Genomic DNA, 25,774 nt, shown 5'->3' with positions numbered 1-25,774 from the left:
AATTGACTGGTACTATAAGTCCAAATGTTACATTAAGTTTCTTTAAGTTGCTGCAGAGAGTCCTATTCTAATGGCAGTGCTTCTTAACAGTGACTAGAGAAGCTATATTTGTGTGTACATTTTCTGTGTCAGCAGTTGGTGCAGCTTAACCCTTTCAGTATTAAGAACTATGTATTAAGTGATTACTGTCTGTAATGCACACATCAGAAGACTGTAATATTTTAAAATATAATTTAATAAAAAAAGCAATTTTACTAAAATATTAAATTAATAATTGCCCCATTGCATTGGAAGCCTGGGTTTATTTTTATTAAGTTGGCTTGGAAAAGCCAACTTACTGTTCTTCGTAATCTTATTATTATTATTATTATTAAGTTGGCTTGGAAAAGCCAACTTCTTGTTCTTCGTAATCTTCTTATTATTATTAAGTTGGCTTGGAAAAGCCAACTTACTGTTCTTCGTAATCTTATTCTTATTATTATTATTATTATTATTATTATTCTATTCGCAAAATTTAATCACTATCTCCTCCTAGGCCTTTTGACGTAGAACCACGAAATTTTGCAGTATCGTAGGACCTATACCCGAATAGGTTGCTTGTGCTTTTTTAAGCGATACATCGTACGGTTTTCGTAAAAACTTCGTAAACGTACGCATTTTTTTCCCATAGGAAATGAATGGGGGACAACTTTGAACGACTGTGTAGGTAACAATTTTTGACATACAAAGACAAAAATCGGACGGTCTATAGAACTTACCGCGTTCTTTCCGAAAAATTTAACGTTTCGACGATACGTCGTACGGTTTTCGTACAAATGTCGTACGAAGTTTTCCCATAGAAATGAATGGGGGGCCCAGAGTTCCATCTCACACACGAGCAGCTCTGCGCACGGAACCCCTTCTCTCCCCTGCTCCTCCAGTACTGTGAGTGTATGGAGGAGCTGCTGTATGGAGCAGCTATCAGTCAAAAGTTTGGACACCCCAGCACCCCAGCCAGGGCTTAGCAACCACCTAATAACTGCTTAGCAACCACCTTAGCAACCACCTGGAAAACGTTAGCAACTGCCTAGCAACCACTTAGCAACACCTTAGCAACCACCTGGAAAACGTTAGCAACTGCCTAGCAACCACTGAGCAACCACCTGGAAAACGTTAGCAACTGCCTAGCAACCACTTAGCAACTGCCTAGCAACCACCTGGAATACGTTAGCAACTGCCTAGCAACCACTTAGCAACCACCTGGAAAACGTTAGCAACTGCTTAGCAACAACTTAGCAACTGCCTAGCAACCACCTGGAAAATGTTAGCAACTGCCTAGCAACCACTTAGCAACCACCTGGAAAACGTTAGCAACTGCCTAGCAACCACTTAGCAACTGCCTAGCAACCACCTGGAAAACGTTAGCAACTGCCTAGCAACCACTTAGCAACCACCTGGAAAACGTTAGCAACTGCCTAGCAACCACTTAGCAACTGCCTAGCAACCACTTGGAAAACGTTAGCAACTGCCTAGCAACCACTTAGCAACTGCCTAGCAACCACCTGGAATACGTTAGCAACTGCCTAGCAACCACTTAGCAACCACCTGGAAAACGTTAGCAACTGCCTAGCAATCACTGAGCAACCACCTGGAAAACGTTAGCAACTGCCTAGCAACCACTTAGCAACTGCCTAGCAACCACCTGGAATACGTTAGCAACTGCCTAGCAACCACTTAGCAACCACCTGGAAAACGTTAGCAACTGCCTAGCAACAACTTAGCAACTGCCTAGCAACCACCTGGAAAACGTTAGCAACTGCCTAGCAACCACTTAGCAACCACCTGGAAAACGTTAGCAACTGCCTAGCAACCACTTAGCAGCTGCCTAGCAACCACCTGGAATATGTTAGCAACTACCTAGCAACCACTTAGCAACCACCTGGAAAATGTTAGCAACTGCCTAGCAACCACTTAGCAACTGCCTAGCAACCACTTGGAAAACGTTAGCAACTGCCTATCAACCACTTAGCAACTGCCTAGCAACCACCTGGAAAACGTTAGCAACTGCCTAGCAACCACTTAGCAACCACCTGGAAAATGTTAGCAACTGCCTAGCAACCACTTAGCAACCACTTTAGAAATGAAAGCAACTGCCTAATAACCACTTAGCAACACCTTAACAACCATTGGGTAAACGTTAGCAACTGCCTAGCAACCACTTTAGAAATGATAGCAACTGCCTAGCAACCACTTAGCAACACCTTAACAACCACTAGGAAAACGATAGCAACTGCCTAGCAACCACTTTAGAAATGATAGCAACTGCCTAGCAACCACTTAGCAACACCTTAACAACCACTAGGAAAACGATAGCAACTGCCTAGCAACCACTTAGCAACCACTTTAGAAATGATAGCAACTGCCTAGCAACCACTTAGCAACACCTTAACAACCACTAGGAAAACGATAGCAACTGCCTAGCAACCACTTAGCAACCACTTTAGAAATGACAGCAACAACCTAGCAACACCCTAGCAACCACCTAGCAACACCTTAGCAACCATCTGTTATATGTTAGCAATTGCCTAGCAACCAATTAGCAACAGCTTAGTAACCACCTGGAAAACATTAGCAATTGCCTAGCAACAGCTTAGCAACCTTTTCAGAAATGATAGCAACCGCCTAGCAACACATTAGCAATCAAAAGTTTAACCAAAAGTTTTACAATTTCAGCATTTAAACAAGCGTTTTTTAGATTTCAGCGTTTAATCAAACATTTTTAGATTTCAGCGTTTAACCAAATGTTTTTAGATTTCATCGTTTAACCAAACGTTTTTAGATTTCAGCGTTTAATCAAACATTTTTAGATTTCAGCGTTTAACCAAATGTTTTTAGATTTCAGCGTTTAACCAAATGTTTTTAGATTTCAGCGTTTAACCTAACGTTTTTAGATTTCAGCGTTTTCGGCATTTAGCGTTTAGCCAAAAGTTAACAGCATATCAATGACTCTTCACACTCTTCAGACGGAAAAAGCTTAGCAACCATTTTAACTTTTTAACGTTATTAGTGTTCTTTTCCAAGCCAACTTAAAGTTCGTTCACGAACTTTACCTTTTCTAGTTATTATTATTATTATTATTATTCCGCGCTCAAAATTTAATCACTATCTCCTCCTAGGGCTTTTGACGTAGAACCACGAAATTTTGCAGTATCGTAGGACCTATACCCGAATAGGTTGCTTGTGCTTTTTTAAGCGATACATCGTACGGTTTTCGTAAAAACTTCGTAAACGTACGCTTTTTTTTCCCATAGGAAATGAATGGGGGACAACTTTGAACGACTGTGTAGGTAACAATTTTTGACATACAAAGACAAAAATTGGACGGTCTATAGAACTTACCGCGTTCTTTCCGAAAATTTTAACGTTTCAACGATACGTCGTACGGTTTTCGTACAAATGTCGTACGAAGTTTTCCCATAGAAATGAATGGGGGGCCCAGAGTTCCATCTCACACACGAGCAGCTCTGCGCACGGAACCCCTTCTCTCCCCTGCTCCTCCAGTACTGTGAGTGTATGGAAGAGCTGCTGTATGGAGCAGCTATCAGTCAAAAGTTTGGACACCCCGGCACCCAAGCCAGGGCTTAGCAACCACCTAATAACTGCTTAGCAACCACCTTAGCAACCACCTGGAAAACGTTAGCAACTGCCTAGCAACCACTTAGCAACACCTTAGCAACCACCTGGAAAACGTTAGCAACTGCCTAGCAACCACTGAGCAACCACCTGGAAAACGTTAGCAACTGCCTAGCAACCACTTAGCAACTGCCTAGCAACCACCTGGAATACGTTAGCAACTGCCTAGCAACCACTTAGCAACCACCTGGAAAACGTTAGCAACTGCCTAGCAACAACTTAGCAACTGCCTAGCAACCACCTGGAAAATGTTAGCAACTGCCTAGCAACCACTTAGCAACCACCTGGAAAACGTTAGCAACTGCCTAGCAACCACTTAGCAACTGCCTAGCAACCACTTGGAAAACGTTAGCAACTGCCTAGCAACCACTTAGCAACTGCCTAGCAACCACCTGGAAAACGTTAGCAACTGCCTAGCAACCACTTAGCAACCAACTGGAAAACGTTAGCAACTGCCTAGCAACCACTTAGCAACTGCCTAGCAACCACTTGGAAAACGTTAGCAACTGCCTAGCAACCACTTAGCAACTGCCTAGCAACCACCTGGAATACGTTAGCAACTGCCTAGCAACCACTTAGCAACCACCTGGAAAACGTTAGCAACTGCCTAGCAACCACTGAGCAACCACCTGGAAAACGTTAGCAACTGCCTAGCAACCACTTAGCAACTGCCTAGCAACCACCTGGAATACGTTAGCAACTGCCTAGCAACCACTTAGCAACCACCTGGAAAACGTTAGCAACTGCCTAGCAACAACTTAGCAACTGCCTAGCAACCACCTGGAAAACGTTAGCAACTGCCTAGCAACCACTTAGCAACCACCTGGAAAACGTTAGCAACTGCCTAGCAACCACTTAGCAACTGCCTAGCAACCACTTGGAAAACGTTAGCAACTGCCTAGCAACCACTTAGCAACCACCTGGAAAACGTTAGCAACTGCCTAGCAACCACTTAGCAGCTGCCTAGCAACCACCTGGAATATGTTAGCAACTACCTAGCAACCACTTAGCAACCACCTGGAAAATGTTAGCAACTGCCTAGCAACCACTTAGCAACTGCCTAGCAACCACTTGGAAAACGTTAGCAACTGCCTAGCAACCACTTAGCAACTGCCTAGCAACCACCTGGAAAACGTTAGCAACTGCCTAGCAACCACTTAGCAACCACCTGGAAAACGTTAGCAACTGCCTAGCAACCACTTAGCAACCACTTTAGAAATGATAGCAACTGCCTAGCAACCACTTAGCAACACCTTAACAACCACTAGGAAAACGATAGCAACTGCCTAGCAACCACTTAGCAACCACTTTAGAAATGATAGCAACTGCCTAGCAACCACTTAGCAACACCTTAACAACCACTAGGAAAACGATAGCAACTGCCTAGCAACCACTTAGCAACCACTTTAGAAATGATAGCAACAACCTAGCAACACCCTAGCAACCACCTAGCAACACCTTAGCAACCACCTGTTATATGTTAGCAATTGCCTAGCAACCAGTTAGCAACAGCTTAGCAACCACCTGGAAAACATTAGCAATTGCCTAGCAACAGCTTAGCAACCTTTTCAGAAATGATAGCAACCGCCTAGCAACACATTAGCAATCAAAAGTTTAACCAAAAGTTTTACGATTTCAGCATTTAAACAAGCGTTTTTAGATTTCAGCGTTTAACCAAACGTTTTTAGATGTCAGCGTTTAATCAAACGTTTTTAGATTTCAGCGTTTAACCAAATGTTTTTAGATTTCATTGTTTAACCAAACGTTTTTAGATTTCAGCGTTTAATCAAACATTTTTAGATTTCAGCGTTTAACCAAATGTTTTTAGATTTCAGCGTTTAACCAAATGTTTTTAGATGTCAGCGTTTTTAGCATTTAGCGTTAACAGCATATCAATGACTCTTCACACTCTTCAGACAGAAAAAGCTTAGCAACCATTTTAACTTTTTAACGTTATTAGCGTTCTTTTCCAAGCCAACTTAAAGTTCGTTCACGAACTTTACCTTTTCTAGTTATTATTATTATTCTATAAACTTTTTATAAACAGTTTCTCCTCCTACAGTTTTCAAGCTAGAACCACCAAACTTCACAAGATGATAGAACCTATTGCCGCGGGGTGTGCTTGTGCTTTTCTAAGTGATCGGACCACCAGGGTCCGATCGGTGGTCCGCCAAAGTCAGATTTTTTCCCATAGACTTCCATTCACACTTTTTTCAAACTGCTCTAAAAGTCACAATTTTCAAGCTAGAACCACGAAATTCACAAGACATACAGAACTTGCAGAGACGTTTCAGACGATATGCTGATCTCACCGATACGATTTACGGTTTTCGTAAAATTATCGTACGAACTTTCCCCATAGGAATGAATGGGCGGAATGTTGGCCATCTCACACACACCAGCCGATCCTGCGCACGGCCCCCCTCTCTGCCCTGCTCCTCAGTACTGTATCTGTATGGAGAAGAGACTGCTGAACACAACCCACACCAGAACCAATACCACACTACACACACCCCACACCACACACACGCACACACCACACATACACCACACCACACACACTTCAAACCACACATACCCCACACCACACACACTTCAAACCACACATACCCCACACCACACACACACCCCACACCACACACACACACTAACTACACACACACTTCAAACCACACATACCCCACACCACACACACACACTTCAAACCACACATACCCCACACCACACACACACACTTCAAACCACACATACCCCACACCACACACACACTCCACACCACACACACACCCCACACCACACACACACACTAACTACACACACACTTCAAACCACACATACCCCACACCACACACACACACTTCAAACCACACATACCCCACACCACACACGCTTCAAACCACACATAACCCACACCACACACACACCCCACACCACACACACACCCCACACCACACACACACACTAACTACACACACACTTCAAACCACACATACCCCACACCACACACACACACTTCAAACCACACATACCCCACACCACACACGCTTCAAACCACACATAACCCACACCACACACACACTCCACACCACACAAACCCCACACCACACACACTTTAAACCACACACACTCCACAGCTCACATTGCCCACACCACACACACTCCACCCCACACACACTTCATACCCCACACCACACACACTTTAAACCACACACAAACTCCACAGCTCACATACCCCACACCACACACACTCCACCCTACACATACCACACACACTTCACACCCCACACCACACACACTCCACAGCACACATACCCCACACCACACACACTTCAAACCACACATACCCCACACCACACACACTCCACACCACACAAACCCCACACCACACACACTTCAAACCACACATACCCCACACCACACACACTTCAAACCACACATACCCCACACCACACACACTTCAAACCACACATACCCCACACCACACACACTCCACACCACACAAACCCCACACCACACACACTTCAAACCACACATACCCCACACCACACACACTTCAAACCACACATACCCCACACCACACACACTTCAAACCACACATACCCCACACCACACACGCTTCAAACCACACATAACCCACACCACACACACACTCCACACCACACACACACCCCACACCACACACACACACTAACTACACACACACTTCAAACCACACATACCCCACACCACACACACACACTTCAAACCACACATACCCCACACCACACACGCTTCAAACCACACATAACCCACAACACACACACACCCCACACCACACACACACCCCACACACACACTAACTACACACACACTTCAAACCACACATACCCCACACCACACACACACACTTCAAACCACACATACCCCACACCACACACGCTTCAAACCACACATAACCCACACCACACACACACTCCACACCACACAAACCCCACACCACACACACTTTAAACCACACACACTCCACAGCTCACATAGCCCACACCACACACACTCCACCACACACACACTTCATACCCCACACCACACACACTTTAAACCACACACAAACTCCACAGCTCACATACCCCACACCACACACACTCCACCCCACACATACCACACACCCCACACACTCCATACCACACAAACACTCCACAGCTCATATTCCCCACCCCACACATACTTCACACCCCACACCACACATACCCCACACTCTCCATACCACGCACACACTCCACAGCTCACATACCCCACACCATACACACTCCACCCCACACATACCACACACAGTTCACACCACACACACCCCACACTCCACCACACATACACCACACCACACACTCAACACCACATACACCCCACACCATACATACTCCACCCCACACATACCACACACAGTTCACACCACACCTACCCCACACCACACACTCCACACCTGACACACCCCACACTCCACACACTCCATACCACACACACACACTCCACAGCACACCCCACATACACCCCACACCACACCACGCACTCTACACACCCCACAAACTCCACTCCCAACACAGTCCACACCACACACACTCTACAGCCCACACCACAACCAGTTAGCAACACCTTAGCCACACCACACACTCCACACACCACATACTCCCCACACCACACACGCTCAACACCACACACACTCTACAACCCACACCACAACCAGTTAGCAACACCTTAGCAACCACCTGGAAAACGTTGGCAACTGCCTAGCAATCACTTACCAACCACTTTAGAAATTATAGCAACTGCTTAGCAACCAGTTAGCAACACCTTAGCAACCACCTGGAAAACGTTAGCAACTGCCTAGCAACAGCTTAGCAACCACTTTAGAAATGACAGCAACTGCCTAGCAACCACTTAGTAACCACATGGAATATGTTAGCAACTGCCTAACAACCACTTAGCAACCACTTAGAAATGATAGCAAGGCCTAGCAACCACGTGGAAAACGTTAGCAACTGCCTAGCAACCACTTTAGGAATGATAGCAACTGCCTAGCAACCACTTAGCAACACCTTAGCAACCTCCCCGGATACCATAGCAACACCTTAGCAACCGCCTAGCAACTCCTTAGCAACCACCTAGCAACACCTTAGCAACCACCCGGATACCATAGCAACACCTTAGCAACCACCTAGCAACACCTTAGCAACCACCCCAGAAACCATAGCAATACCTTAGCAACCACCTAGCAACACCTTAGCAACCACCCTGGATACCATAGCAACACCTTAGCAACCACCTAGCAACACCTTAGCAACCACCCGGGATACCATAGCAACACCTTAGCAACCACCTAGCAACACCTCAGCAACCACCCCAGATACTAAAGCAACACCTTAGCAACCACCTGGAAAGTTTTTAGATTTCAGTTTTAGATTTCAGCACTTATCCAAAAGTTTCTAGATTTCAACATAAAAACAAACGTTTTAAGATTTCAGCATTTAACCAAAAGTTTTTAGATTTCAGCTGTTAAACAAACGTTTTAAGATTTCAGTGTTTAACCAAAAGTTTTTAGATTTCAGCATTTTACCAAACATTTCTAGATGTAAGCAATTAACCAAAGGTTTTTAGATTTCAGCGTTTAACCAAACGTTTTTAGATAACAACGTTTTTGGTATTTAGGTTTTAGCCAAAAGTTAACAGCATAGCAACGACTCTTCACACTCTTCAGACAGAAACAGCTTAACAACCATTTTAACTTTTTAACATTATTAACGCTCTTTTCCAAGCCAACTTAAAGTTCGTTCACGAACTTTGCCTTTTCTAGTTTTATATCTGATATTGACAGTTTTATTTTACAATCCATTCCTAAACAGTAAAATAAACAGAATTAAAGTCCCTAAATCACAAATAAATAAGTAAAAATCATTTATTCATCATTTATTTATCTCTCTCTCTCTCTCTCTCTCTCTCTCTGTCTCTCTCTCTCTCAGGCTAAGTTGGGGAACAGTTCGGTGAGTCCTAACGTGGGTCACCTGATCCTGAAGTACCTGTGTCCTGCGGTGCGGGACGTCCTGCAGGACGGTCTCAGGGCGTATGTGCTGGACATCATCATTGGTCAGCGGCGTAATCAGCCCTGGAGCGTGGTGGAGGCGTCCACACAGCTGGGTGAGACACAGAGACAGAGAGAGATGAAGATAAAGATAAATAAAATAATAATGATGATAATGACAAAAATCTCAGACAAGATTACATTTGGTTTCATTAGTTTACCCTGGAGCTGTAGTTCTAAATCACCTGTAACATTAACACTGCTGCACTGTCCACTGTGGGTGGTAATATTAGTCTCCTGTGGTGAATTCCTGGTACACACAACTCACACTGTGCACGGAGAACTCCCAGAATTCACATTGTTGACTTCACACAAACTCATTCTATTTTGATGTGCTGATTAGGGCTGCAACGATTAGTCGTTATTATCGAGAAATTTAATTGTCGACTAATCGTTAATTTGTACACTGGGAGATAAAGGGTAAATGGCTCACTCCAAAAGTGCTCAAACACTACAGATTACATTTATAACCACTAAATATCAATCATTTCCACATTTTAACAACATCTAGACATTTAAATGACTTTTTAAATATCATGTTCATTTGTTTCTATCGTTTTATCATTCTATCATAGAGATGAAGGACATGGCAGAAATAATCGTTGACTAATCGACTAATCGAAAAAATAGTCATCAGACTAGTCGACTACCAAAATAATCATTAGTTGCAGCTCTAGTGCTGATGATTTATTCAATATATACTGTATCTGTATACATGTTATATTCAGTATTTTGTATCTAATACTGGTTTATATACAGTATACAGTATATTATAAAGCAGATTAAGTGGCATGATTCAGCATAATACTGCAAAATGCAGAAAGTGAATCTCTCTCTCTCTCCCTCTCTCTCTCTTTCTCTCCCTCTCTCTCTCTCTCTCTTTCTCTCTCGCAGGTCCCTCTACTCGTGTGTTACACAATCTGTTCTCCAAAGTCAGTCAGTACGCAGAGCTGACCAATCACAGCATGAGGCTTAATGCTTTCATCTTCGGCCTATTGAAGTAAGACTCTCTCTCTTTCTCTCTCTCTCTTTCTCTCTCTCTCTCTGCTGTAAGAGTGAAGGTGCCTTTCCCTCTGTGAGGACTGTGTGTGTTGAATATTAAAACACACTGTAGTTTTAGTTGTTAGTTCAGTTTTTACAGCTCCTTCTCTGGTAGAACATTAATGCTAATGAGCTGAAGATGATGATGTTTGCATCTACCTATAATACCCTAGCAGCCATCTAGCGACTTTGTAACAACCACCTACCAACTATGTAGCAACTATTTGGCAACGCCATATCAACCCTTAAACAATTTCATAGCAACCAGCAAGGAACACTGTAGCATCCTTCTAGCAACTACTTGGTAACAACAGAGTGCCTGCTTCCTTGAATACCCTAGAAACCATCTAGCAACATCTTAGTAACCCCATATAGCAACTCCATGTATTGCAGCCACCAAATAAGAACAATTGATTTTATCCTAGCAGCTGTCTGTAGGTGAAAACCACCACTAACGATGTTTTCTTTAAATTCTATTAGCGTATTTTTTCGCACTATAAGATGCACTTAAAATCTATTAAAATCTGTAGTCTGCTGTAAAATCTGGAACCCCGGCTAGCACTGCTGGAGCAGCATTAGCATTAGCTGCTAACCACAGCGCTAGCTTTTTCGCTGTTCAGAGGTGAGTATATTGGCTTGCCCTGGCTTACCGTAACACTCAGGGTTCTTCAGTGTAGCGCTAGCAGTTATTCGCTAATGCTAATGGTAATGCTCCAGCTTTTGACGGAAATCTGTAAATCTAAGCTTACTGTAAATAAACAGTTTTCAGGAGAGAAATCTGTGTAGATTAACATCCAGCACTCGTTTGACTTGTCTGATTTGTCTGAATTTATTTTATTTTATTTTTTTAAGAATTACCTGCTGAATTTAGAAGGAAACGTTGGAAAACAGGGAAAAATATGGTAATTTAAATGATTTAATATAAAATAAACTTTGCTCTTTTTTTTTTTGTCTGTAGCTTGCGTTCTCTGGAGTTCTGGTTTAATCACATTTACACGCATGAAGGTAAGACAAACATGCTAATAGCTAATAGCTAAAAGCTAATAGCCTCTCTCGCTATAACGCTCTGTTCTCGTGACTCCTAACCTCTCCTAACCTGCTCTCTTTACTCTTTACCTCCTCTCAGACGTTATAGCCGCCCACTATCAGCCCTGGGGTTTCCTGTCGCTGTCGCAGGGGGCGTGTCAGCCGATGCTGGAGGAGCTGCTGCTCCTCCTCCAGCCGCTGTCTCTGCTGCCCTTTGACCTGGACCTGCTGTTCGAGCCGCGGCAGCTGCAGAAAGGACAGGAGCACCTAAAGCGCAAGGAGCAGCTCTGCTCCACCCGCCACGGCCTCGACCAATCGGCTCGCTCCACCTTCCAGCTCATGAGGGGAGGTTGTGGGGCGCAGGGGGCGGAGCCTGCACACAAAGGGACGGCGGGGGCTGCTGCAGAGGGGGCGGGGCCTCAGAGAGACAGGTTTGTGCTAAGGAGAGAGGGGACGTGGCCTAGAGCAGAGGGGGCGGGGTCTAAGTGGAACACGCAGCGGAGCGAAGGAGCAGGTAGCGAATGCTTAGAAGAGGGGGCGGGGCTTACGCTGAACGCAGGTAGAAGGAGCGAGGCAGGTGGAGGAGAGAGTGGAGAGAGGGGTGTGGAGAGGGTGAAGGGGGTAGGAGGGGAGGATGGAGAGAGGGAGAGGAAGAGGGAGAGGAGTAAACAGGCCGGCTGGTGGTTCCAGCTGATGCAGAGCTCGCAGGTCTACATCGATAACTCCGCCCACGGATCCAAATTCGTCAAATGGGAGAAGAGGAAGAAGGGAGGGGCCGAGGGGCGGAGACAGAGCCACCCGCCCCCCAGAGAGGGCGTGGTCGAGGGAGCAGAGGCCAATCACGAGTCTGACGAACGGGCGGAAACGGAACGAACAAACTCCACCAGTGGGAGAGACCGTAGAGCCGGAAACACCGGAGTCTTCGACCAATTAGGGTAAAGCTGGTTAATACAGACAGAAATCTTATTAATGTGTGTTTTTCTATACTAATAATTAACATATCAGGGTTAAAAAATAAATCTGCTTTTTTACGGATTGTTTTTATTGCATTTATTTGGAAATGTTTGAATTTACTTAATTTACCTAAAATGCAAATATAGCGATTATATATAATATTGATTGTTTACTGATTACTGTTTACTATTGTATTTTTTTCCATGGCAGTATTTACCTGTAATTACTGTATGTATTTTCTAACTCTCCAGAAAATCACGAAGAAGCTAAAAATAGCTAAAAATAGCTTTAAAGTGTAACTAAACCCCTGATTTTGGCTGACTCCACCCTCAGCTCAAATTTGTAGTTTGGGAGAAGCACTGGGTGATGTATGGGTTTAGGGGCGGAGTACACGGATACATTATCCTTGCCAATAGCACAGTTAAACCTGAGAGGGCGCTGCAGAGGTGTAAATTACCGCAATAAATATGTTTTTTAAAGGTTAAGAAATATTTTTTAAGCAGGACTGGTTTGTTTTATTACTTCAAATTAACACTTTTCAGCTATTAATCAAAAATATATATGGTATAGTGTTTAGTGCCTTTATCTAACTGTTGAATGAATGTAATTATGTCTGATTGATAATAGCCAGCAGTACCTAATCCTGATAACTAAAAATTTAACACTATTTGTGTTAAATTAAAATAGTAACTCTAACTAGCTTGCCTTATTGATGAGAGTGAACACTAACACTAAATATTCATGCTGAATAAAATAAATAAAATTTATCTCTGCTAAATAAAAATACCTAATGCTATCTGACCAATCTAACTTAAAATATCACACTAGCTACTTTACTCTGCTGATTGATAATCTATGCTATTGATAATTATACGCATATTCACTCTGTGGTTGGAAACTCTGGATAACTCTGCTAACTGCAAATAGATGGCAGAAGCTAACTTTAAGATCAAGACATTACTGCTAAGACTGGACTGAGGTAATAATGATATTAATAATAAATTATGATTTTCTCCTCAGGCCCAGATCAGCTCCTCCTCCAGAAGCGTTCAGATCTGTTAAAGGGAAAGCGTCGTGGATGGGCAGCCCCCCTGAATCAGTGCTGACCGAGCTGAAGAGGAGTAAAGAGAGGCAGCCGGATGGGCAGGACCGCCCTGGAGAAGCCAAGGCCCCGGCAGGAGCGGCGGCAGGAGCGGCAGCGGCAGGAGGAGTGGCAGCAGGCCCGGTGGTGGCGGCGGCAGACGCTTCAGCTCAGAACCTGCGCTGGGGTCGGCTGTTCGGAGCCGGAAACACCAACCGAACAGAAAAGCCCGAACAGAAATCAACCAAGAACCAGAAGAGCAGGTCAGTACACATTTATCTATAGTTCCATTTAGAGATTCTGGAGGCAAAAGTGTTCATACCCCTTACAACCACAAACTGGTATATAATGTATTTTATTAAGTTTTAAGTGATAGACCAACACAAATCAGATTTTTAATTAGATAAAAAATTGAAGCCAAGCCACAAAAGTATTCAAATAAACAATTCTAAAATATCCATTTACTTTTAAAAAGGTTTAATATTTGCAGCTAGGCCTGTCACGATAAGTATATTATCAAATTATCATACAATATATGGACCTCAGTGTTGTCCACAGTGTTTACTGACCCAGGATCACTCATTAAAATTCATTAGGAATAAAAAATGCTGGTTTTATTTGTTTATATTTATGTTTTATTTATTTAGAGTAATTAAACTTTTTTATTCCAAATACAATTTTGAAATATTCTTATTATAAATGTGCATTGCTCTTTTTTGGTGTAATTTCATTACTATGCTATTAAATTTTATATCAGGGATTTTAATAATAATAATTTCTAGAATTAATTAATAATAATTAATTCTATCACATCCAAAATAAATGATTTATTGTGAAAAGTGTATTTGCAGCAAATATATGTATGTATACTATGGTTTGTGGACACCTTGCTTTCTAGCATTTCTGCTAAAATTGAGAATATTAACAGGGAATTTTCTTTACTTTACAGCCTCTAATCTTCTAGAAAGACTTTTAGATACTATATATATATAAAATATAAGATACTATATGCTGGAACATTGCTGTGTGGAGGATTTGATTGTATTCAGCCACATGAGGGCATCAGTGAGGTCAGGTTCTGATGTTAGAGGATAGTTTCTGCAGTTCTCCGGTTTAAACCCCTCTATAAAACACAAGCCTCTAAAATCATAGTGCGAAAATACATTTAATATACATTTAATATAAAAAAAAAACATGTTTTCCCTATGTGTTTAATTTCAGATTACCGTCTGGCTGGCTGAGTTTGGACCGATCGGTTTTGGATCTGGTGGTGCAGTCAGTGGGGGTGGGGAAAAGGGCGGAGCCTCACAGTGGGACCTCCCACAGTCCTGATAATCAAAACACACCAAACCAAACACAGCAAGACCAAACAGAGGAGACGACCCCACACAGTAACACCACACGGTAACTTACATCACCATCCCTAACACTTAAATTTCACATTCAGTCCTCACAAGAATAGTAATACAAATATATACACACATACATGCATACTCATGCAAAAACAGGTATACTTATATACATGTTTATATGTACTATATGAGGCAATCACACACTTGTATTACTATACTTGTGAGGACCTAATTCAGGCAATTAAATAAATTAACACTTCTCTCTCTCTCTCTGTCTCTCTCTCTTTTTCTCTCTCCCTCCCTCTCTCTCCCTCTCTCTCTCTCTCTCTCTCTCTCTCAGTGAGGTGAGGGCTCTCTGTCACCACATCGCCACGGAACCAGGACACCTGAGCTTCCACAAGGGCGACGTGCTGCAGGTGCTGAGCAGGGCGGATTCTGATTGGCTGCTGTGCGCGTTAGGCGACGCCCAGGGCCTCGTGCCCATAATCTACGTCACTCTGAACAACGAGGAGTGCCAGGGGCCCGATGGACCGCAGTGAACACACACTCAACCGCACACACAACCTCGCACACACACACACACACACACACACACTCGCACATTTATGGATTGATTTAGAGTCGTGTGCAGGCAATGACTCCTTGGAGAGGAGAGTGTTTGGTGTATTATTTATTGTCCTGTTCTCTGTGCCTGACTCTGTGCTCAGTATAGAACAGTCAGTCTGAGCTCTTTTAGAGGGAAACTCTTCAGTAAACAGTGCGGATTGATAATGTGAAACAGTGTGGAAAGCTGTGTTTAAAAAGTGCAGTATTATATAGTGAGGTTTTATAGTAGACTTAATGAATCATCACCCTGAAATTGGGTATTGGCTAAGTATGTTCCATTAACAGTAATTTTATGCAATTAAAATCAATAGAAGGGGGTGTGTCTTTGGTAGATACCAACATTCATGTGACTTAAACCATGTTAAACAAAGTATATTACTGCCACATTTAGCTATGTAGATGGCCAAATCTGTAATATTTGTTAAAAAATATAGAAATCTTTACTGTATAGTGCCACCATGAGGCCAAAATCTCACACTTCACTCATTTCCCACTCAGTATTGCTGAAGGATACGATACTGCCCTTAATATTTTAGTGGAAAATTAGAGAAAAAAATATTATATAATGAAATACAGTGCTTGGATCCCCATAAAAAAGATTTATATAAACCCTTAAAAGAATGATATGAGCTACCGGTCAAAACATTTAAACCACCCATTATTTCTGCCATTTAAGCTCTTCAGATCCAGTCAATAGCTGGAAATGGTACAAAATCTATTTTTTTGTACAAACAGTTTCAGTAAACTGCCAGGGCCTTTAAAGAAAACTAAAAACTAAAGAAAATAGAAATAAAAATAATATATTGTAAAAATATATTGCAAAAAATCAATTATAATTAATATGTTGTTTTAAAAAGAGGGGTATTTTTAGCAAACAATTATTTTGCTAACAGCTTACAACATGAACTGAGTTTGGAAATGTGTTTAAAAAAATATACATTTCCAAAGTCTTGGTCTGTAGTAAAGAGAACTCTGTTAAAACTATTAAAAGTAGAATTTCTTTTCTTTAGTGAAATTACAGATGAAGCCAGAGAGTGGTGAGTACTGTTTCCTACACCTTCAAATAAAGACTCGTAGAAACTGGAGAAAAAAACTGCTACAGGAAGACGTCTGGCTGACCCACATGGAAACAGCAGCTTTAGCTTTAAGCTCATAAAATAAAAATAAAATAATAAAGCAGATTGTCTTAGTCATACAGCACTGATACTGAACTACAAAACGTTTTGACCGGTAGTGTGCAATATGCAAAAGTGCTAAAAAAAAAAAAAAATGGCAACTGGGTCATCAAGGCCCACATCTTTTTGCTCAACCTATAGAACCTATAGAATCCACTATATTGTTAGTATTGTTAGTAAACCGGTGGTTTTAATGTTCTGGCTGATTTGGTGGCTCTATAAAGCAAAGGTATTCTTATACTCTGAATACTCAGATATTCTGAATCCGTCCTCCTCTGTGAGCCACGTTAGCCGTTGTTACTGAAACTTCCCTCTAAAAGTTTTTCAGATGTTTCTTCACTGCTGGTTCACTTCCAGAAGGAAAGGAACCCTGTATCTCTCTTCGTGCTTTCAGCTCTTCATTCTGAAATGTGGTTCGACCGTTAGCTCCTGATTAGCAGGCTAAAGTTGAAGATGCACTGTAGACGTACGACCCTGCAGTTCTCGATTAGCCTGCGGTTCTCGATTAGCGAAGACGCTAGTAACTGAAGCAATGTTAAAGCACTGTACAGTTTCCTTTAAGCCAAATGTGGGTACGGATGGATGTGTCGGCCCTCGTGGGCGGAGTTCGGGGTTCGATTTTGTACAAAATGTTCGATTTTATGTAAATATAAACTGGCCCATCATGTCTTAGCCATTGTGGATAAACCATACTGAAGCATCGCAGAGCCAGTCTGAACTAGCCTAGCGTAGCAACCGGGGACAAACGAAGGAAGGAAGGAAGGGACGTTCTCTTCTGTATTTTATGTATGTCGTTGCCAAGCTTGAATCTTAGCAACTGCACATCGAGGGGTTAATATATATATAATCAAAATCAAGAACAGATCTACGCTAACACACACAAACACTGGACTCCCTGCGCGTCCGGAGGCGCTAATCGCTAATGGCTAATCATCACAGCAAGTCTGCAAGTCTCGACTTCAACGGACCGACGGACTCAACAACGAACTCTCCCCGCCCCCTTTCACTGTTCTTCGGCTGTTCTGACCAATCAGAGATGTTTCGCTGCTGGATGGACAGAGAGAGGGTGGGGCTGGACTTCCTGCATGCGACAGACTGCGCCACCACCGCCTCCACCCCCTCCACTGACGCCGTTGTGCGCTAATGCTACTGACCTGATGCTACTGAACTGATGCTACCACCACCATGCTTCTCCTCATCCTCACCCACCCATACATACATACAAGTCATAACTTGTGCACACCACACTACACTTTCACCTCCCCTGTCGGGACATAGGGGGCTAGGGGCTGCTAGCATTAGCACTAGCGTTATAGCATTAGCAGCTACAGTATGTGGAGCTACACACTGCTGGTTGGGATCAGTTGTTTGGTTGTTGTTGCTTGTTTATTATTTATTTTAATGCATTTTTGAGATTTTGAGATAAGTTACGGCCTGATTGGCTGAAGGGAAGAAAATTACCCCTCGGTAAGGATGCTAATAGCTAGACGATGCAGCATGTAGAACGTTATTTATTGTATAATCTGCTGCACTCGGTGGAATATTATTGATTACACTACGATGCCAATTACACACCGATAAATGTGTGTGTGTGTGTTTGTGTGTGTGTGTGTGTGTGTGTATCTCTATGAAGATAGGACTGTGTAGTTGGAATTCCTCTTTAAATTGACATTAGCAAAAACAGGAAGTGCCATACAGCCTAAAAACGAGATCAGTACTGGTGCTACTACTAGTACTGAGCAATTACGAGATAATGTCATTTATAGCCTAATTCTATATACCGGTATATAAGTGGAATTCAAATGTGCTAAACCTTCAAATGGGAATGTATTCTAATTAGGGCTGCACGATATTAGAAAAATTTGACAAATTTTAGCAAATTTTCTTTTTTTCGGTTTTATATATATATATATATATATCGCAATATTAAACAATGCAGGGCCCATGATTCAGCTCCGAGCTCAACTCAAAACCCGAGGAAAACAGCAAAACAACAGTAATCCGTCCTTTAATCAGGGATTTAAAAGATTTTTTTAAAGGTAAATAAGAGCATTTGTTTTTTCTGGGATTAAAAGAGTGCATTCAGCTGTAACTGGAAATATCTGTAACTGATAAACTGTGCTGGACTGAGGTGCACAGCTTTTCACATGTGCTCACGTTTACAAGCACGTGCCCAACCATGTGGATGATGGAGGCCATGCGTGTGGTTACCTCGTGTTTAGTACCGGCCCCTCCCCTTCGTGCTTCTCAGGCAGCAACAGCCTGTCACTCACACAGACACAGAGACAGCGCTGTGTATCTACTTCTTGTGTAGAGAATCAAAACGTTGCAGCATGACGTGTTTGATTTAATTGCCTTAAGTGACATTATCTGCAATGACGATGCTTAAACGATATATCGTGCAGCTCTAATACTAGCATATGTGTTAACATGGCGTTACGCCAATCAATGTACGATAGTGTCAATGATTAGGATAATGTTACCGATAAAGGCCAGCCTTTTTTTTCTTTTTTTTTTACTTAATGTTAATTTCAGGCTTCAGTTCAAACCTGTTTAATGGATGAAAAAAGTGAAAATGAAAGCTAATCTAAACAGACTGTGATTTGCAGACTGATATGTTGATTTGTTTTTGCAGATTATTACGACGACAGCATCTGTTGACAATGTCACGTTTAAGTTGTAAGTTCTACATTTTTCTGTTGGAACACTTTATTACCGTGTATTATTATTATTATTATTATTATTATTATTATTATTATTGTATTTTTTTATGTTCTGTTTCATGTTTTTGTTCATGCATTCCTGTAAATATGTGCCGTCCTTCCCCAGTTCTGAGAAGACTATGTTAATATTACTGATGCTGTTGTTATTAACAGGTTACAGATATTATCATGGATGTTATTAACGGTTAATAACACGTGTATTTAACGGACATTGTGTACAGAACTCTGTAACGCGGGGGTCTATGTTCCGCATCTGACTGTCTTCCAGACGCTTCGCTTCTACTGTCAGCTTCAACAGAGAGAGAGAGAGAGAGTGAGAGAGAGAAAGAAAGAGAGGATATATAGATTAGTGCCTTTATCGTATCGATTGCTGCGCCCCCTAGTGGAGACGCTCAGACAGGAACTGAGTGGATTTTTACTCTCTGGACCTGGATTACCCATCTCTATTAATTTACAGAGGCAGTAATGCCATTTATTGCACTTATTTTACTTAACTTTTACTTTATAACAAGTACATAATTACTAATTTAAGCCATTACATCCTTAATTGCACTTATATTTGATTTACATCTTTAGATCATTTTATTTTTTATATGTATACATAGAATTACATCATTACTTCTGTACGTTGTTACATTAACGTACAAATAAATTAGCTTAATTAACTGCATTATTTGTTCTGTGTATTTAAAAGTAATTGAGATCATTTTACCGATGTAATGACAGTACTAATTACGCAGCCAGTTACATACTTTTACATTTATTTTATTAAATTACATTAGAATAAAATTCACTATTTTATTATGTAATCACATACTCAATTGCAGAACTTTTTCTTTTCGTGTAATTTGCTGAACTATATATATATATAAAAAAATATTTGGACAAATGTATATGTAGTTCTTCAGTTATGAAGCCAGTTTTTGAGTGAAATTAAAATTAAATGAGCTAATTATGTAATCTAACTACCTAGTATCTATTCTTAAGCATTTGTTCCCTAAATTATGGTACAAATGAATTGGTTTAAAGAATTACATTAGATTTATTTAATCGGGATGTTTTTATGTAATTACATCAGCGATTATAAAGTTGCTGTGTAGTTTGAATGACGTTAAAATTAAATTTGGTCATTTAAAAATGCCACTTATCTCTTTTTAGTCACTAAAAGTTAATTGGTTCACTTTCTAAATGTAATTACACCACTTCATGGCCAATTTAGTAATTTAGTCTAAATCTATGTAGCTAGTTATGTAATTTATTCTGATTACATTTTAATGTAATTACTTCAAAATTAGGTCAGTTTTCCAATTTTTTATTAATTACAATATTTGCAGTATATTTTATAGCAACAGGTTTGAGTCTGCACTTTGTTTTTCCTTCATTTCTGTAAAAAAATATTAAAATCAAGGGAAAAAACAGGAATGTATAATTTTATTTTATTGTAATTTTTCTGTAGAAAGGAAAGCTGAGTTTAAGGTCAGATAGAGGTCAGGGGGCGGGGTTAAGTTGTTCTCTCTCTGTTTGAGTTGTGTTTGTGTTTCTGTTAGCTCTGATCCTCATACGAGGTTTTAGCGCAGTTAGCCGGGCGACTCTAAACTGACTGAACTAAACTGAAGTAAAATTCAGATATTTTGGGAAATTTGTAAAAAATTAAGATTAACCACCAATCAGTGTTAGCCTGAGTTCACCGGCTAACTCGCTAACGTCCCTCCAGCTCACCTGCTTCCTCCTCCTCCTCCTCCTCATCATTATCATCATCTTCATCATTGCTCTGTATGACCTGTATGACATCACTGACCGTGTATGGAGATTGATAACAAAGTGCTCATGTGACACGGATCAAACTCGCCTCCTGTCTTTTGTGTGATGCTAATTGCTAATGCTAACAGAAGTTCAGACACATGGAAAAAAATAAGAGAGCACTTAAAAATGATGAGTTTCTTTGATTTAACCAAATTAAAATCCTCTGGAATATAATCAAGAGGAAGATGGATGTTCACAAACCATCAAACCACCAAACTGAACTGCTTGAATTTTTACACCAGGAGTAAAGCAGCATAAAGTTATCCAAAAGCAGTGTGTAAGACTGGTGGAGGAGAACATGATGCCAAGATGCATGAAAACTGTGATTAAAAAACAGGATTATTCCACCAAATATTGATTTCTGAACTCTTAAAACGTTATGAGTATGAGCTTGTTTGCTTTGCATTATTTGAGGTCTGAAAGCTCTGAAGCTAAATATACTGATTGTTGAATTCCAGTAAAGAGGAATCGACCAAATATTATAAAAGTTAAGAGTGCCAATAATTTTCTACTGTGATGTCAAATTTAGCTTTTTTTGTTGCAATTAGGGCTGCACAATATGCATCATTCCAGCATCATTATCACAATATGAGCATGTGCAGTGTTCACATCACAGGTGTAGCAGATAGCCTGATATCTCATTGTGAAATCACACTCTGTTCCCTTAAATCCACTTAAGAAATTCCACTGGAGAGCAGAGGGGGATCTCCCCAACCTTGAATGATAACACTTTAACGACTTTTACGACCATTTGCTGGAAACATCCGTCTCGCTAAAAGCATCTGAACAAAGACCCATAAACTTTGGGGATTAACATGTCACCTGCTGATCCGCTATCTTCGGAGCACACCTCTTAAACAGTCACACCTAATTTTCACACACACACACACACGCAGTTTGACCCTTTAACTGGTCAAGGACCCGTGGACCATTTAACAAGACAATACTGCCACCCGCAGGAGAAGAAAGGAACTTTTCTTGGAGCACGAGGCTATGATCGAAAAATTACATATGTATATGCTTTTACAATAACTTAAATAACTGTTGGTTAATTCTAATATTGTGAGAAGCAGGGTATCAAGCAATGTGATGAAACACTTTCTAATCAAGAGAACAATTTTGAGGTTTACCTTCATTTTCTTCTACAGGTTCCAGGCTGAAGAATTATGTCTTGTTTGTCATTGGTTAAACTATTGCAACTAGTCAGCGTAGTTTTAACTTTTGTTTTGGTTATCTAGATACATTTTCCTGTTTAGTAAAGAGCAAAGCATAAAAGTATAAAGGTATAGTGAATTTCCGATTTAAAGGGTTCTGAAATGATGTTAACCAGAGCAATAGGACCTGCATTCCTTAGTGGGGGAGAGGTGTGAATTACGACGGCCACAGATTTATATCTTTGAATACACAGGCGAGTCTGCCATTTCAAAAGGGAAATTTAAGGCTGAAAAATGTTAAAACATTAAAAACAAAATGTGTTCTTAAGACGTGAATGAACATTAACTACAAAAAGAACACGGAGGGCAACAAACTAGCAGTCTGGTTAAAATAATTACTTAAAAGCTATCAGGGCATGTTTCCACAATACTTTAATCAGGTTAATAACTAAATCTTGAATTAATAAGTTTAAAGTTCATAACGAGTTTCTTTCTTTCCTTTCTAAGAGTCCGGTGCGTGTGAGTTAGTGTATTCCCTGGTCATGTGTTATATTTCTTTCCATTCTTACACCTCAAAATCAACTATGATTATCTAATTGTCTGGTTAGGATTTCAGTTCTGAGATGTTTATTCATATCACTAAAATGCTATGCAACAGTGGGTGAATGTGGGGAAATTGTGGGTTTTCTATGTCAAAGTACATTTTAATAAGCAATGGTTTAATTTGATCATTTAAGAATGTTAAGGTTTAAGTTAATAAAGAAAAAAAGGGGGAAGTCGTCTAGGCAAGACTCCACCTACCTGGAAGATGATTGGGTTTTTAGAAATTATACTTGCAGTTAGGAAACCTATCACAAGTTAGGGCCAATACGTCACGAAGGGAACGTGTTTTCCAATAAAGGGGGATGTTAGTTCATTCAGTTGGTAGTTCGTGGTTCGCAGTTCGGAGTTCGTGCGCTTTTTAGGTTTAGTTAAGTTCAATTTTTTTTTTTTAGTAATTTTAACTTAGAGTTTTAGTTAGAATTTTGTACTCTCTCTTTTGTTTTACTTTCTCTTAGATTCAGCTTAGTGATTCTTAAGTTCGTGAGTCATAGATCCTAGCTCTAGCTGCGCTTGCAGCGCACCCGCGCTGACTAACACAAGTCCAGCGATTATCAACAGAATTAGAGAATTAGGTGCTTCCAGCTATTGAACCACCTTAGCGCTACGGAGCTGCCTATAGTTCACCGCTCATACTTAGCGTTATACATCGCTCGCCCGACCAGACCCAGACGCGAAGAGAACCCTTGATCAATCAGCTGTCCGGAGCGAGGCTCCCGCTTGCCGTTGGAACCGAAGCCCTGCTTGCACCGTGAAGTCCACCGGAAGAACCCGCTTGGCCACCTGGATCGAGCTACCCTTCCTGGCGGTCGACACCGACGGTTCCCTTCGTGGCAGAGACGACACCGGTTGCCCGAGGCCGGTCAACGCAAAGTGAGGCGCTGGTTAAATCTCTAATTCTCTGGTGGCGTTCTGTTGGTCTGGTTAGGTTGAGTCTTGCTAAGTTCTCAGTTATAGTTATTCCCGGTTGAGATGGTGGTGATCTCTGTCAGTTCCATAGTTCTAATGTAATCTAGTTTAACTCAAGTAGCTTGGGTTTAGGGCGTTTTTGCTTCTTTAGTAGTTAGTTCGTTTATAGCAGTATATAATCACTTATAATCTTGTTTAATCTCCTAATATTCTTATAGTGGGTTTAGTTATCCATATTTAGGTTTATCTCCTAGTGGGTTATCATAATTACTTCCATTTGGTATATTAAACTCAGTATTGATTTGTTTATTTTTATCTACTTATACATTTCTGTTGTTTGGGTCTAAAGTGTTTTGAGTTATTCATATATGCGATGAGAAGGTTTGGTTGTAAGACTGTTATCATCAGCGTGCTTGAATTTCACTCTCAAATTGTTGTTTGAATTATGCCCCTTATCTAATTCTGCATATATCCATGTATTACTTTTATTCTAAATAAACATTACTTGATTTAGCCAATTCTTGATTTAAGTGTGTTCCTCCCGTGGTTCAAAGACTTTCTGAAACCGACAAGAACTCACCCTGAGGTTAAATATAAATTTTGTAGCTAGCCGCTACTGGCGCCCTATTAACCTTTAATATTAATATTAAAATTAATATTGATATCAGGTAAATAGTTCGGTATCCATTGTAACCACTACACAGGTTAATAAAATATCACACAATTCTCATTTTTAATGTCATATCAACCAGAAGCAGATTTTAACTTTCCAATGATATGTTACTCCAGTTTTCAATACAAAGAGGGTATTCTTTAAATAACTATATGATTATTCACTAACTTTGGTGAAAATACCTGTATTTTTTAATATTGCAGTATAGTTTGGAGCACACCAAAATGTTCCAGTGTAGTCCTAGTTCCAAATACTATAAAATAAAAAATACCATTAAAGAATAAATGAATGATCTGCAATGGGTTCATCTGTGTGTCAACTCTCGACAGTCCAGCTATAAAAATGGGCTCAGTTCTTCTCTCTCCTCTACTGTTCCTGAACTCTACTCTTGCCATTACCCAAATACAGAGCAGAAGAGTGGACTCGTTTGCATTAGAAAAACCCAGTGGTGAATGATAACCACCCTCTTCAGAGTTGATAAATGTCTACTATTTTTCTTATAACACGGGACGTTAAATTTGCATCTGTACAGTTTCTCCAGAATGTCCGATAATAAAATGCGACTGAAGCTGTAGAGATGGGATGCAAATGCAATGTAGCCGTTACTACAGTCAAGAGATGGGATCAAACAGCTGGACTGAAGTTTCTGTACAGCTTTTACACTGTATTGTTAAAAATATTGATACACTTAAAAATTATTTTTTTCTTCTAAAATCAAAGTTATTAAAAGAGTTAATCCTGCTACTATAGCAGCAGGAGCATTGCTGTAAAAATGTATTGCATTCAAAAACAAGAACTGAGGTTAGACAGGTCAAGATGATCACCACCTCATCTGGCATCAGGTATGGTGTCAATAGATCAATGTACAATTAGTAATATTCCAACGGCAGCAACTT

The 25,774-nt window shown here is 40.9% G+C and overlaps 1 protein-coding gene across 3 annotated transcripts in view; it reads left to right on the top strand.

The window, feature by feature from the left end:
* The window catches only part of rusc2 (RUN and SH3 domain containing 2), a 43,746-nt gene extending 26,668 nt beyond the window's left edge, over positions 1–17,078 (top strand). For all 3 annotated transcript variants that reach the window (XM_049470250.1, XM_049470251.1, XM_022662539.2), the window contains 7 exons: positions 9,663–9,837; positions 10,676–10,781; positions 11,781–11,827; positions 11,949–12,783; positions 13,823–14,146; positions 15,105–15,287; positions 15,576–17,078. In XM_049470250.1, the coding sequence (XP_049326207.1) occupies positions 9,663–9,837; positions 10,676–10,781; positions 11,781–11,827; positions 11,949–12,783; positions 13,823–14,146; positions 15,105–15,287; positions 15,576–15,774 (1,869 nt within the window). In that variant the 3' untranslated portion in view covers positions 15,775–17,078. The remainder of the gene's footprint in view (positions 1–9,662; positions 9,838–10,675; positions 10,782–11,780; positions 11,828–11,948; positions 12,784–13,822; positions 14,147–15,104; positions 15,288–15,575) is intronic.
* The last annotated feature ends 8,696 nt before the right edge of the window (positions 17,079–25,774 follow it).

The sequence above is a fragment of the Astyanax mexicanus genome, chromosome 22 (genome assembly GCF_023375975.1).
Source record: "Astyanax mexicanus isolate ESR-SI-001 chromosome 22, AstMex3_surface, whole genome shotgun sequence".
NCBI classification, from domain to species: Eukaryota; Metazoa; Chordata; class Actinopteri; order Characiformes; family Acestrorhamphidae; genus Astyanax; species Astyanax mexicanus.
This window is presented reverse-complemented; position numbering and strand designations above follow the sequence as displayed.